This window comes from Phocoena phocoena, chromosome 13 (assembly GCF_963924675.1).
Source record: "Phocoena phocoena chromosome 13, mPhoPho1.1, whole genome shotgun sequence".
Classification (NCBI taxonomy): Eukaryota; Metazoa; Chordata; class Mammalia; order Artiodactyla; family Phocoenidae; genus Phocoena; species Phocoena phocoena.
The window spans coordinates 26768811-26784052 of NC_089231.1; the positions used below are offsets into that span (position 1 = coordinate 26768811).

General features: G+C 41.5%; 1 protein-coding gene across 1 annotated transcript in view; it reads left to right on the top strand.

Moving 5' to 3' along the window:
* Positions 1–1920: 1920 nt before the first annotated feature.
* Positions 1921–15242, top strand: part of HDHD2 (haloacid dehalogenase like hydrolase domain containing 2) — a 38059-nt gene continuing 24737 nt past the window's right edge. The window contains exons 1-2 of the mRNA XM_065889745.1: positions 1921–2078; positions 14060–14170. Coding sequence (XP_065745817.1) covers positions 14070–14170 — 101 coding nt within the window. The 5' untranslated portion in view covers positions 1921–2078; positions 14060–14069. The remainder of the gene's footprint in view (positions 2079–14059; positions 14171–15242) is intronic.

Below are 15242 nucleotides of genomic sequence, written 5' to 3' on the forward strand. Positions count from 1 at the left end.
AGATTCTTATCTGGTCTCACACACATTTTGGCACCTCTCCCATCTGTTCTCCATATTGCAGCCAGAGTAAACATTTAGAAAAATGCATGTCTTAATATTACCCACCTTCGGTGGTGGTTTAATCTGGTCAAAGACAGCTCCTAATTCTGAAGGGGAAACTAGGATCAGTTTCCGTTTCCTTCAACCAAGTAGGCCCTCAAACAGAAAACTTAGACTTAGTAAATATAAGACAAAAACAACCTCCAGACCCAGTGAGGAGGAAAAGCAAAGGGTCCCTAGTCCAGGGAACAGGAAGTGTTATAGCTTACAACATGGCTGACTGCAGCAGTGGGCAGAGGGGATGTTGGTAAATGAATCCCCAGTCAAGGGCAGATCAGCAGTTTTGTCAAGGGGTTCCATAGGTGTAAACTAGAGCCTGTATTCTATTATGTCAGACTGCTCCTGAAAGCTTTTCATTTAGTCATTTTCATATAGAGTGCATAGGATGACCGTCTCTGCACTCAAGGGGTTTAATTTATTTGGATCAAAGGGAGACAAGTGGAGATTCCCAACATGGGTGTGGGAAGGGAGCAGTGAGGGAGGTGGTTCTATGTATCCCAAGATATTGCTCCCCTAGGGATAACAGGCAAGACCTGTGGTAGCTGTCCGTCAGGGTAGGAAACTTGACAGCGTAAAGTTTTGGAATAGCTGATGCAAGAAAAGAGGGACACTGCTGCCCAGTGGCGGTGGTTAATAAAAGACAGCAATAAGTGCCAGATGCTGTTCAAGTAGGAAAGCAGGAAATGACTTCAGAGATTGGGTGTTGCAAGGGAAGTACCAAGGAGATGACTTCTGAGATGGCCCTCGAGAATGGGTGAGACGTGTAAGGGAGAACAAACCTGACTCCATATTGGATCTGTTCCTTTAATCTGTGTGCTCTGTTGTCTGTTCTTAGTTATGGTGACTCTGCACCTTTGTAAAGGAATGTTGCCCATAGCCTGAAACAGAGCCCATTCTCAAGGCTCTGCCTCCCAGGCTCATCCTTTAAAGCAGGGGTCCTGGTCCTTGGCCTGTCAGGGAGTGGGCTGCACAGCAGGAGCTGAGCGCCGGGCGAACGAGCGAAGCTTCATGTGCCTCTCCCCATCGCGTGCACTACCGCCTGAACCAGTCCCCCGCCACCCTGTCGGTGGAAAAACTGTCTTCCAGGAAATTGGGTCCCTGGTGCCAAAAAGGTTGGATACCTCTGCTTTAAAGGTGTCATACTTTTCATTCCTGTAAAGATAAAAAGTTGCAGAACAGAGGATAACATCTGTCTTCTTGAAGGTTGACAGGAATATGGCGACCTGACTTAAGTGGACAGCTAAAAGCACAAAGGATTATCACATCCCCTCTGGGGTCTGGCGGGCACCAAGAAGTCTGCAACAACCAGCCACACCACCCTCCTTTCACTGTAAAATAAGCCTTGAATTCCAACTCAGACGGGTCTTTGGGACACCAGTCTGCCACCTTCTCAGTCGGCTGGCTTTCCAAATAAAGTCACCGTTCCTTGCCCCAATACCTCTTTTTGCCCTGTTGTGAGGACTGGAAAACAGAAGTGGTGGAGTGCGCAAGGGTGGCGGCAAAGAAAGGTAATAATACTTGGTCTGACAACACTGCAGTGGAATGAGAAACTGCTACTGAGCAAAGGCAAAAGTTTTTGTTTTTCCTTCTGCAACCAGGCCCAGTAAGCCCCGCCCTTGAGGGAGCAGGTCTCGATAATAACTTACCGCTCTGTTACACGGTGAGGAAGGAGCAGTACTAGACCCCGTAGTTGGTCTTCGAAACCGGAAAGTAGCCCTGGACGGATGGGGCGGAGACATGTGCGGAGAGGCGGGACTTCCGGTACGGCCCTTGGGCCAGTTTCCGGCGTCCTCAGGCCGGCGTCCTCAGGCAGCCGTCCCGGCTCCTTTTTCCCCGCCAAGGATACTGCGGAGCGGAGCTTCTCTGCTGGCTTCTCTGCTAGCGGGGCGTTTGCCTTTGCTGAGGACGGCGTGCGGAGCCCGGTGAGTAGCCGCACTGGGACAGGCGAGCGCCCGCCTGTCTGGAGGCTACATTTCTTTGTGAGCTGGCTGGGGACAGACCGGTTGGGTTTCTACGCCACCACCCTCCTGGGGCCCGGACCAACCGGGCGCTCGCTCCTTGAGGATTGCCCACCCCTCGCGGCCTTCGGCGCGGCGCCACCACGCGTGCGCGGCGCGGGGCGAGCCGCACTTCCGCCAGGTATCGCGTGCGCTGGGCGGAAGGTGGCTGTGGGGTGTTAGTCCTTACCCCTAACGTGCCCCTGAGCTGTATTTTGAAGCCGGCGTCCCTTCGGGTCAGTCTGGCGTTTGCCAGGTGCTGGAACTTGCGATGGGGGAGGCTGCGTGACCAGTCTTGAGGCCCTTTCCCACCCGGGAGAAGGAGGGAATTGCAGTTGAGTTAGTGCTGAAAGAGCGTTGTTCGTGGAATCCTTCCAGTTATGGAGACCGGGATTCATGAGTTTAGCTAATTAAAAACTCTTTATTGAGCGATCAGTAGTAGTACAGGGGGAAAGGCAACAGCCCTTTGACTCACAGGGCTCCACGGATGGAACAGAGTGAGGAGTGTACTAATGGAGCACGCTGGGGGGTCCTGGCCCAGACTTGGGAGAAAAGGAGTTGGACTCAGGAAAAACAGGAAGTGATATTTGTCTGAGACCCAGGGACTGAAGGAATTGGTCAGGGAAGGGAGGATGTAGGCGACAGGGGTGGTAGAATTCAGAGAGCAAAAAGGTTTCAGACAAAAGTCCAGCGATGAGGGAGGTAACGTATAGGACTGGTGGGCGACTGCAGTGCCATTGAACTTTGGTGCAGGAGTAGACACAAACGAGTTGGAGAGGTAAACCAGGGCTCTGGACACCAGTGTACATTGTTCATATTTTATCCTGGGCGCAGTGGGGAGTGACTGCATAATAACATTTGTTGAGGGAGTGCATGCATTGTGGTTCCCGACTTTTTCACTGGAAGCATATGGGGAAGAAAAAAGAATTTGTACTCTCCAGGGGGTGAGTATAAATATGTCCAGAGACATATTGAGAAGAGCCCCAGCCTCCCAGGAGAAAATTTATATTAAAATCTGTTTTAAATATTTATGTACGTTCTTAATGATAGGTCACAGTATATCCTTATTTTGGTATAAAATGTTTTCCCATATCCTCAAATTATACTAATGCTTTAGGACTGTATCATATTTATCCTGTGATTTTTGTAGCCCTTGACACATCCATCATGTCCCCCCTGCCAGCACACACACACCCACCCCCAATACGCATATATGACCTATAACCCAGCCTTTCTATTTGTGGAACACTGTTCACAATATATGTATTACTTCCTTTAATCTTCCAATCAACCATTAGAGGTGTTATTCTTTCTACTTTAGAAATGAAGAAACTCAGGCTGAGATGTTAAGAAAATTGCCCACGTGCACACAGCTAGTGAGTACAAATCCAGGCATGTACAACTCCTTAGTTCTTGTACTTAACCACTGCACTGTTGCATTTCAAAAAATGGATTTGGAGCTAGAAATAGGGAGAAGAGTCGAAGCAGAGAGGACATTTAGGAAGTTGTTGAAATAGGCTAGATGACAGATGATGATTTCAAAACTAAGATAGTTTTAGTAACAGTGAAGAGAAGTGAGTGGATTCAGGACTGTCCAGGAGGTAGCACTGACATGATTTGATTTGGCCCTTGACTGGTTAGGAAGAAGGCTTGGGAGAGTCGTGGGTACATCTACATTGATGGTGCTGCCATTCGCTCAATAAGGGTTGCAGGATGAAGAGCAGCTTAGAGGGTAACAAGGACTTGGATTGGGATGCCCCTGGAATATTAAAGGGGAGATGTCCTCTGAAGTATCTTGAAGAGTTCCTTTTGGGATGAGAGAGAATTTACTTTTATTCTTTGCATTGAATATGTACCAATATCAATTGTTTATGACTTTCTAAAGTATATCCCACATAACTTGTTCAAGCCACGTGAGATGGTGGGACGTGGACTCAATATAAACAAACATGGACCAGCTTTGAAGCCTTTTCAGTTTTCTGGGGTGATACTAATAGTTTACAATTACAGTTTATCAAGTACCGACTTGTAGTTCCGGTAACAAGTATTGTAAAAATTTAGACAAGAAAAGAGATCATGGCAGAAGTGATAGAGGCCTGTAGTGGAGCTAACTGAAGAAGTATATTTTGAGGTTTGAGTGGTACACCTCAGTTATGTTCTTATAGGCCTCAATCACTCTCAGATAAGCTCTATAAGAGCATTTTAGAGTTTAAAAGGTATGTTCTATGGAACTGATGAAAGCGCTTTGGTAACATTAAGTCTATGTGGACCCTTCAATAAAGATTAGAATTATCAATATTTTTATGACCGTTTAGTGGTTCTGGTCGGACAGTTTTTTATTTTTTTGAACAGTACAATTCTTTTGTTGTTTTTCTAGTCTTGTTTATATTTTATTCTTTAATCACCTTTGGAGTTAACTTTTTTTTTGTGGCTGGGCCGCACGGCTTTCGGGATCTTAGTTCCCGAACCAGGGATCGAACCCAGGTCCCAGCAGTGAAAGCACCGAGTTCCAACAACTGGACGGCTAGGGAATTCCGAACGGAGTCAACATTTTTTTATTGAATATTAGGTGCCTCTCATAAAACTTGGGTTTTGAGAGACTAAGTTTTAGGTCCTTCTGTATGTAAAAAGAGAATGCTTTGTCTACATTTTGCATAGCCTTACCTTTTGTGGTGCAATGTATTTTAAATTAAAGAATCCTTTGTCACACATACAAATAGAGTCGCTAGCAACAGTCTATAGTCTTTTGAGTAACAAACTGTTTCCCCTCTCAGGCAGGTAATAGTTGATGCTATTGTTGATGTAATCCTCCATTTCAAGGTCATAGTAAAGATCAGAAATCGAATAACATATGAGGACTGTTATAAAAGAAAAGATTTTGCAGTGGAATCTTGATTAACCAGAGCTCTTAATATCTTTTTTTTTTCCTCTGCGCTCTCCCCCCATCCCCCAGCAGATTCATTATAAAAGGCAAACAGAACCAGGGAGTTATTTTAAAATCAAAATACTTGATGAGGGTTATACTGATGTATAATGATTGGACTAATTTAATTTTTTATAAAATTAAATATATGAGAAATGACTGACTAAAACAAGACTAATTTTTATTATGAAATATGTAATCTACACAAGAGTATGCAAAACATATGTAAGTTTTAAATAATTATAATAAAAAACACCTGTGCACCCACTGTCTAGGTCAAGAAGACTTTAGAGGCATCCTTGTGCTCCTCCTGGTTTGTATCTCCTCCCCATCGCCTGGAGGAATCCCTATCCTCTTGTGTTAAACATTCCCTTGCTTCTCTTTCCAGTTTTATCACCTATGTGTGCTATAATATGGAACCATACGGTATGTAGTCTTTTGTGACGTGATTCTTTCACTCTGTAGAAGAACATTACCTAGGATGATGTAACTGTAGTTCATTCATTTCCACTGCCTTTCACAGTCTGTGTATGAGTATACCACAATTTATTTGTCCATTCTTCTGTTGATAGACATTTGTATTGTTTCCAGTTCTGGCTTTTACAAACAGTGCTGCTTTGGACATTTTTCTTTGTATTTAATGGTAGAGTGTGAAAGACTCTCTCGAGGATATAATACCTGGGAGTGGAACTGCTGGGTTATAGAGCATAGTGATTCCAAACCAGTTTCCAAAATGATTGTACTGTTTTATTGTCTCACTAGCAGTATAAGGGAGTTGCCTTTTTTTTTTTTTAACATCTTTATTGGAGTATAATTGCTTTACAATGTTGTATTAGTTTCTTCTGTATAACAAAGTGAATCAGCTATACGTATACATATATCCCCACATCCCCTCCCTCTTGCGTCTCCTTCCCACCCTCCCTATCCCACCTCTCTAGGTGATCACAAAGCAGAGAGCTGATCTCCCTGTGCTATGCGGCTGCTTCCCACTAGCTAGCTATTTTACATTTGGTAGTGTATATATGTTCATGCCACTCTCTCACTTCGTCCCAGCTTCCCCTTCCCCGTATCCTCAAGTCCATTCTCTACGTCTGTGTCTTTATTCCTGTCCTGTCCCTAGGTTCTTCAGAACCTTTTTTTTTTTTAATTTTTAATTTATTTATTTTTGGCTGCATTGGGTCTTCGTTGCTGCATGGGGGCTTTCTCTAGTTGTGGCGAGTGGGGGCTACTCTTCATTGCGGTCCTCGGGCTTCTTACTGTGGTGGCTTCTAGTTGCAGGGTGCAGGCTCTAGGTGCGCGGGCTCAGTAGTTGTGGCTCGTGGGCTCCAAAGCGACGGCTCAGTAGTTGTGGCGCACGGGCTTAGTTCCCCATGGCATGTGGGATCTTCCCGGACCAGGGCTTGAACCCATGTCCCCTGCAGTAGCAGGTGGATTCTTAACCACTGTGCCACCAGGGAAGCCCCAGAACCATTTTTTCTTTTTTAGATTCCATATATATGTGTTAGCATACAGTATTTATTTTTCTCTTTCTGACTTCCTTCATTCTGTATGACAGACTCTAGGTCCATCCACCTCACTACAAATAACTCAATTTCGTTTCTTTTTATGGCTGAGTGATATTCCATTGTATATATGTGCCACATCTTCTTTATCCGTTCATCTGTCAATGGACACTTAGGCTGCTTCCTGGCTATTGTAAATAGAGCTGCAATGAATATTGTGGTACGTGACTCTTTTTGAATTATGGTTTTCTCAGGGTATATGCCCAGTAGTGGGATTGCTGGGTCATATGGCAGTTCTATTTTTAGTTTTTTAAGGAACCTCCTTACTGTTCTCCATAGTGGCTGTATCAATTTACATTCCCACCAGCAGTGCAAGAGGGTTCCCTTTCCTCTCCACCCTCTCCAGCATTTATTGTTTGTAGATTTTTTGATGATGGCCATTCTGACCAGTGTGAGGTGATACCTCATTGTAGTTTTGACTTGCATTTCTCTAATGATTAGTGATGTTGAGCATTCTTTCATGTGTTTGTTGGCAATCTGTATATCTTCTTTGGAGAAATGTCTGTTTAGGTCTTCTGCCCATTTTTGGATTGAGTTGTTTGTTTTTTTGATATTGAGCTGCATGAGCTGCTTATATATTTTGGAGATTAAACCTTTGTCAGTTGCTTCATTTGCAAAAATATTCTCCCATTCTGAGGGTTGTCTTTTTGTCTTGTTTATGGTTTCCTTTGCTGTGCAGAAGCTTTTAAGTTTCATTAGGTCCAATTTGTTTGTTTTTATTTCCATTTCTCTAGGAGGTGGATCAAAAAGGATCTTGCTGTGATTGATGTCATGGAGTGTTCTGCCTATGTTTTCCTCTAAGAGTTTTACAGTGTCTGCCCTTACATTTAGGTCTCTAATCCATTTTGAGTTTATTTTTGTGTATGGTGTTAGGGAACGTTCTAATTTCATTCTTTTCCATGTAGCTATCCAGCTTTCCCAGCACCACTTATTCAAGAGGCTAGGGAGTTGCTTTTGAAAACCTTTGATATTTTCTGACTTTTAAATTTTGCCAGTCTTTTTTGTTGTAGTGATTTCATTCTGCTTTAAATTTGCATATCCTTGATTACCAGTGAGTTTTGAACATCTTCATTTGTTTATGTGCTCTTTTGTAAAGGATATGTTGATGGTTATTCATTTGTTTCAGATTTGTTCCTTTTTAAAGGATATATTGAGATCCTGTGCCATTTTTGTATTGGGTTGTTTGTCTTTTTCTTAATATTTACAGTTTATATTTACTGGATTCTGATCCTTTCTCACATGTGTTGCAGATTTGTTTTTCACTCTGTATATTTCTACTCTTTCTCTCTTTACAGTACTTTTGAAATATCTGTCTTTTCCTTTATTCCTTTATGCTTTTTATATCATAAGAAAGCCATTCCTATCCTCAAATCATGAGATACTTTCCTATCTAAAAGTTTTACAGTTTTGCCTTAAACATATGGTTGTTTAATCTTCCTGGGGAAAAAATGTGTATGAGGTATGATATGGGAGTCCAATTCCATTTTTTTCTCCTATGGATAGTCAGTTGTTCAACACCATTTTTCTTTCTTCACTGGTCTCAAACACTATCTCTGTCATATATCAAGTTTCCACACACTGGTTCGGGTAGGGCGTGGGGGGGGTCCTTTTTTGGGTTCCCTATTCTGTTCCATTGACTTTGTCTCTTTATGTGCTAATACCGTAACATCTTAGTTAATTACAAGACCTGATTAATTGTCTGGATATTAGGGAAAGCAAGGCTCCCATCTTCTTTCTCTTCAATTTTGGCTGAAGTGTCTTGGCTATTTGCACTGGTGTGTAAGTTTTAGAATCAGCTTATCAAGTTCCACAAAACCCTTTTTGGGATATTGATTGGAATTGCTTTGAATCTGTTGATCATTAAAAGGGAAAACTGATATCTTTGTAGTATTGGGTCCATTAATAGATCTATCTATATATTTGTCTTCTATGTGTCTTTCATTATAGTTTTATAATTTTGCCATAAAAGTGTTGACTTCTTTTGTTAGACTTTCCTGGTAACTGTATGCTACTATAAGTGATATCTTTTTTTAAATTAGTTTTCTAATTATTTGTTTGTGACATAGTGATTTTTTTTAATTGCTATACTTTTTTACTTTGTTAATCTGTTTTAGATTCTTGAATTTTTTGTATATACAGTCAAATCATCTGTGAATAACGATAGTTTTGTGTCTTCTTTCCAATCCTTGTACCTTCTTTTTCTTGCCTTACTTACTGCACTAGCTAAGGTATCATTTGCAATGTTAAATAGAAGTGGTGAAAGTAACATCCTTGTGTTATTCCCTATCTCATGCTTTCAGTATATTACTGAAAAGTGATATCATAGTATAAAGTATAAGTTACACACTGATAAATATCAGTATACTACTGATAAATCTAATGTTGGCTATATATAGGCTTTTTGTAGATACTCTTTTATCAACTTAAAGAAGTTCCATGGCTCAATATAATAGTGATCTCAGTCTCCCAATATTGCTTTATAGATTCAGTGCAGTTCTAGTCAGAATCCCAAAAGGGGGGTTTTGGTGTTTGTTTTGATGGAAAATAGCAGTCATCAGCATGGATGAATCTCAGAAATACAATGTTGAGCAGAACATGAAAGTTGCAAGATTATGACTTCATCCTTATAAAGTTAAAAGACATTAAAGCTGTGTGACCCGTAAAAATATAAAGAAAAGCAAGAAATTGATTATCACAGAGTTCATTATGTTAATTACTTCTGGGAGGTGGGACAGGAATGTAATTGAAGGGGCTCATATAGGACCCTCAGCAGTATTGGCAGTGTTCTAATCTTAAACTAGGGACTGGCTAAACACACAAGTTTCATTTTTTGTATTACTATTATTATCAGGTATGAAAACGTCTTTCTTTTGCCTTCAACCCATTTTTAAGAGAGATCTTTATAAAATTTGTTTTCCTCCAAGAGTTGAAAATTTGTAAAAATATTGCAATGAAAACCATATACCTTTCACCCAAATTCACTAATTGTTAATATTTTGCTATATTTGTTTTATGTTTCTCTCATGCATTGCACTTATTTGTCATGTCTTTTCACATTCCTTTAATTTAAAACAATTCCCAAGCCCCTTCTTTGTCTTTTATGACATTGATATTTTTGAAAAGTTCAAGCTAGTTGTTTTATACGATTTGGAATTGTCTCATGTTTCCCTCATGATTGATTTGTGTTAAACATTTTTGGCAGAAATTCTACAAAGGCAGGATGACTACAATGGTCTTCTCAGGAAGCACATAATGTCAGTTTCTCACATTATTAATGGTGTTACTTTGATCATTTGGTTAAGGGGGTACCTGGCTGTTTTCTCCACTGTAAAAGTATCTTTTCTCCTTTGTAGTTAGTGGAGAATCTTAATTTGTGGGTGATTATTTGAGCTTGAGTGATTAAACAGTTGACCCTTGAATAATGTGGGTTTGAACTGCATGGGTCCACTTATACTTGGATATTTTTCAGTAGTAGATACTATGGTGCTACACAGTTGCAGGTTGGTTGGATCCAAGGATGCAGACGAACCCTGGATGTGGAGTGTGGACTCTAAGTTATGCATGAATTAACCCCTGCATTGTTCAAGGGTCAACTGTACTATTCCCCAACAATTTTTCATCAAATGGTTTTATCATGTGTTATGCATTTCTGTTATTTTTTCTTTTTGGTGCCCCAGATTTGGCTAGTTGGAACCCCTGGTTCATGTGTCCTTTTGTCCACCTGTGACCTGGTAAAACAATATGTTGGCTCACCTTGTATTTTGGCTGACCCAGTCCAGGTTTTGTTTAGTGCACTTTAGCTGCGCTCATAGCTATTGGAGTCTTGTTGCTGCTTGTTCGTTTTGGTGGGCGGTGCTAAGAAATATATGTGTATTTAAATTGCAAATTCATAATGACACCTCTGATTCCAAACCAACACAGGCTTCTTCCTGTCCTCCCATTCCATGTTTATAGCTCTTTTCTTCCATTTAAGAACCCTAATTTTTTTAAACATCAGCAGTATATTTATACTGATTTGCTCAGTCCTGTAACATGCACAGAATTATTTTGGAACTCATACCATTACCAACAACAAACCTACTAAGTAAAGTTCAAGATTGCCTTGCACTTCTTTTGTCCTTTGCATATATCCTATGGCAGGGCTAGAGTCAGCACTCTGCAGAAGTTGTCTTAGATTAGTTTGTGTTTGTATTCCATTTTAGGGCTGGTTTTGTTTAAGTTTGAATATTATAAACCATTAACATGGTTCAAAGTCAAAACTAAGCTTGGGCAAGTTAGTAACTTCTCAGTGTCTCAATTTCCTCCTCTGTAGGATTGCTGAGAAGTTTCAATGATGTAGTAAAGACTACAGAGTGTTTAGCACAGTGCAGAACACCTACAGCATCCAATAAATATGAGCTGTTCTTATTTCCCTTCTTTCTTTATGAATTCCTCCCAGTCGCTTCTCTTGCTTTTTACTTTTCCTGGTCTGTGACCCCAGGCTATGCATGGGGTGGGGTAGGTGGGCAGGTGGAGGGAGGTACTTGTTACACAGTGATGAGTGGGAAGGAAGAGGGCACATCCTTTATGTTCCTACTATGTGCTTATCACTGCCAGGCATTCTCCTTAACTCAGCGAGCCCTCACATCCCTGCAGGGTCTTTACAAGTATTCTTCCTCTTATACAGACGAAGAAATGGAGGCTTAGGATGAGGAATGCTCTTGCCCAAGGTTACTCAGCTAATCCTGGACCCTGGACCTACCTCACCCTCACCACCTGGCTCTGCTTCCCCCACCTTCTGCATCTCCCTCACTTAGGACCTAAGTTCTAGCTCACTGAAGGGAAACCCCGCTCAGATTTGGGGAGCACATATAAGGAACAGAGCAGGCCTGGATCCAGCCGGAGCACCGTCTCTATGCCTTCCTCCCTCTGTATCCCTCCCCAGTCTGGACCATGCTGACAGCTGGCCCTGTGGGAAAATGCAGTTCTCTCCAATATGCCCAGTGGCAAGTCCTCTATGCATGCTGATCAGCAGCTAGCACTTGCCAGCAATTGGCTACAGTTCTGGGTTTAGTCTGGGTTTATTTTTTGTATTTATACCTTGTGTGCAGAGATAGCTGACTTGGAGTAGGAGCCGGGTCTGGAAAATGAGAGAAGCAAAGGAGCTAAAAGCTAGAAGCTGAGAGGGAATTCAGGGGTCATCTTTGCTATCCCTCTGCCTCCTGACAGGACTACACCTACGGGAGAGCAACATTTAAAAGGGTAACACTGGGCAGTCTGGAGTACTACTGGCAGCTTTGGGAGATGGACCCAGCAGGGACTAGCAGGCCAATGTTGAACAAGAGAAAATCGGGGTGGGTGGGGGGGTAGTGGTATGTGATACACTGATTCTTTCATCCCAGATAGCCCAACTGTAGGCGGTAAAGTTTGAGGATTCGGGATTTCCCTGGTGGTCCAGTGGTTAAGACTTCGCCTTCTAATGCAGGGATGCAGGTTCAATCCCTGGTTGGGAAGCTAAGATGCTTTGCGGCCAAAAACACAAACAAAAAAAGATTGAGGCCTCATCTTGCCTCCCTGCCCCACATATTGAAGAGAAACTTAAAACCAGAGAAGGCACTAGACCAAGGTCACACAGTGAATTTGAGGCAGAACCAAGACCAACACCTGGGCCTGGTGACTGCCAGTCCTGAACTCTCACAATGACATCTCAGAGGGAGCTAGTTAGGAGAGAGAGGTCTTCCCCTCCATCCACCGTGCGTCCCATGGATGTCGTAAACCACCTGAGAACTCTTCTGGTAGAATTCTCCACAAATTCTTGTTCATTGACTACTTGTATCTCCCCTGGTTCTTTCCCCCTTTTCTTTCTGCTTCTCACTTTAAAGAAGATGGCTCTTCCAGCTCTGCTCTCACATCAGGGCTTGACACAGTAAGTGCTTAGTACACATTTGCCCTATGAAGATACAATGAATGGGGCAACTTGGCAACATCCTGTAAGGGTGAAGATTAGCACATGCCCTCAGACTGAGGAAGACCCCAGAGAAATGTTCACACACACGGCCACCAGGAGACATGCAGAAGGATGTTTGTAGAGGTGCTCTTCACTATAATAAAATGTGCAAAACTACCTAAGTCTTCATGATCAGGAGAACAGAAAAGTTAAATTGTGTTTTCACACAATGGAATACCACACAGCAGTGAAAAATGAATGACCTATATCTACATGTGTTAACATGGCTACATCTCACAAACAGTGTGGAGTGGTAAAGCAAGTCATGAAGTGTCTGTAGAAGAACAGTAATACAAAGCTTTCAGCACATCAAAATCAGGAAAGTAGTAACCTTGGGGAGGGGGAGAAGTGGAATCAGATCAGAGAGGGTACACACAGTGCTCTAACTCCTTCAATGATGTTTTATTTTTGAAGCTGCATGATGGGTAAAGGGGGTTGTATTATCCTTGATACCTTTTGTATGTCTGAAATACTTTATTCTAAAAATTTTTTTAAATGGAAAAAAGAATAAGTTAAAAAAAACTAAAAATGAAGTCCTATCCTATTCTCTTTAGCTTCCACACTATTCTTACCCCCTCCCTTATTATCTTTAAACCACAGATATACCTTATACTCTACTGTATATATGATATAACTCATAATAAACATATTTTAAAGGGAAAATATGCAAAAGGAAAGTCAGACATTGTAAGGTAAGGAAAACATCTCCTGACTAAAGTTGCTTTGTAACTTGAAATTTCCTCCTCACTGACCAGTATAAATACTAGTAGCTCTTTGGCCATATATGCTGCTTCAGGATATAACCCAGGAGATGGGCGATTAGAACATTTCATTGTATATAACCAAAGAGGGAAAAGATTTTGCCAGTGATTTAGGGCTTCCTTCCATCCACCCATTCTTCAGAGTACATTTTCTCATATGTAAAAATAAATGCATGGGGCTTCCCTGGTGGCGCAGTGGTTGAGAGTCCGCCTGACGATGCAGGGGACACAGGTTCGTGTCCCAGTCCGGGAGGATCCCACATGCCGCGGAGCGGCTGGGCCCGTGAGCCATGGCCGCTGAGCCTGCGCGTCGGGAACCTGTGTTCCACAACGGGAGAGGCCACAACAGTGAGAGGCCCGCGTACCGCGAAAAATAAATATATAAATAAATAAATCTGGTTGTCTATTTAAAAAAATAAAAATAAATGCATGAATTGTTCCACGAAGAGTTATTTTAAGAAACCTGAAGTAAATAGTAACCTCTTTTTTTTTTTTTTTTTTACCATTTTCCTTCCTGTGGTTTTAAGACTGAAAAAAAAAAACCCTAACCATTACAAAAGTTTTATGGATCAAATTTGGATTTTTGATTTTTAAAAAACTTTTTTTCTAAAAGGGAGGCAGCTTAACACTAAGTATCTGTCTAGATATGAATGATATTTTGAAGACTTACCAGTTTTTAATTGTCCATTGTTTCCTAAACTGTATTTTTAGTTTCATTTGCTCTCTCTTAGGGAATGAAGGATGGCAGCATGCCGTGCATTAAAAGCTGTTTTGGTGGATCTCAGTGGCACACTTCACATTGAAGATACAGCTGTGCCAGGCGCACAGGAAGCTCTTCAAAGGCAAGCTATCCTCCACGTTCAGCTGACAAATATGTTTGTAGGTGCCGTTTTACCAAGGCAGATCATTAGCTGAATGGATGGCCTTAAGGTGGCATTTCACCAGTTTACCATATATACAGGAACTGCCTTGGGCTTAGCTAGAAGATGTATGCATTGTAATCTTCCAGACATTTTTCTCTAAGCCTTTTGTTAGGTTTGGCCTTTTGATTTAGTCTTTTTGTTCTTTATGTGTATCTTTTTCTAAGTCGGTAGTGTAAATTTGGGAATGAAAACTCGATACTCTGAAATGTGGAATAAGTAGCATTGGAAAAATCACAAATGAATCCTGGAATCACAAAACGAAACACACACATATACAAAGCCATAGTTCCACGCACTCTTCTTCATCTAAGATCTAACACTGAATGTGCAGCTGCTCAAAGAAAGTTTAATTAAGGAACTTGAAATTTTAGAATTATTTCCATTAACTAAACTTAATACTTTTGAATGTTAGAGATTGTCTTACATTTCTGATGCATCACCACAAGTCTAGATACAAAATACATAATGAAAGCTTGGTAGAGTGAACTGAATGTGAATGTTTGTTCCTCAAAAAAGTACTCCTCAGTACAACAGAACTAGTAATGTTATTAAGCATCTCATCTTCAAATAATTTAGCGTTTTCAAAATCAACAATAGCATGTGGTGCTTTGTCATTTTCAAACCTTAAAATATTCACATAGTATGCTGTTGTTCAGGAAATCTAGTGAGTAGTATCACAGTGCCAGGTATTATGGCAAGAGATCAACACTGACTTGGCACTCTCTCAAGGAGCTTACTCTCCATTTGGGGCTTCAGTGAGTGTGAAGAGATTTTAGATCTGGTAGGTGTCATTTGGAAGCTGTTGACTTAGCCAGCAGTCATGACATTCATTTTACAGGTGGACAACAATATGTTTAAAGCCTGAAGTAAATCAGTTGGAGACGGGCACTTTCTCTTGACTCCTTGCCATGGTCTCTCTCAGACTTTCTAGGGAAAAGGATGTCTGTCGGTCAGTCTCCTCTCCTGTTGGACAAGAGCTTTTACTGCTTCA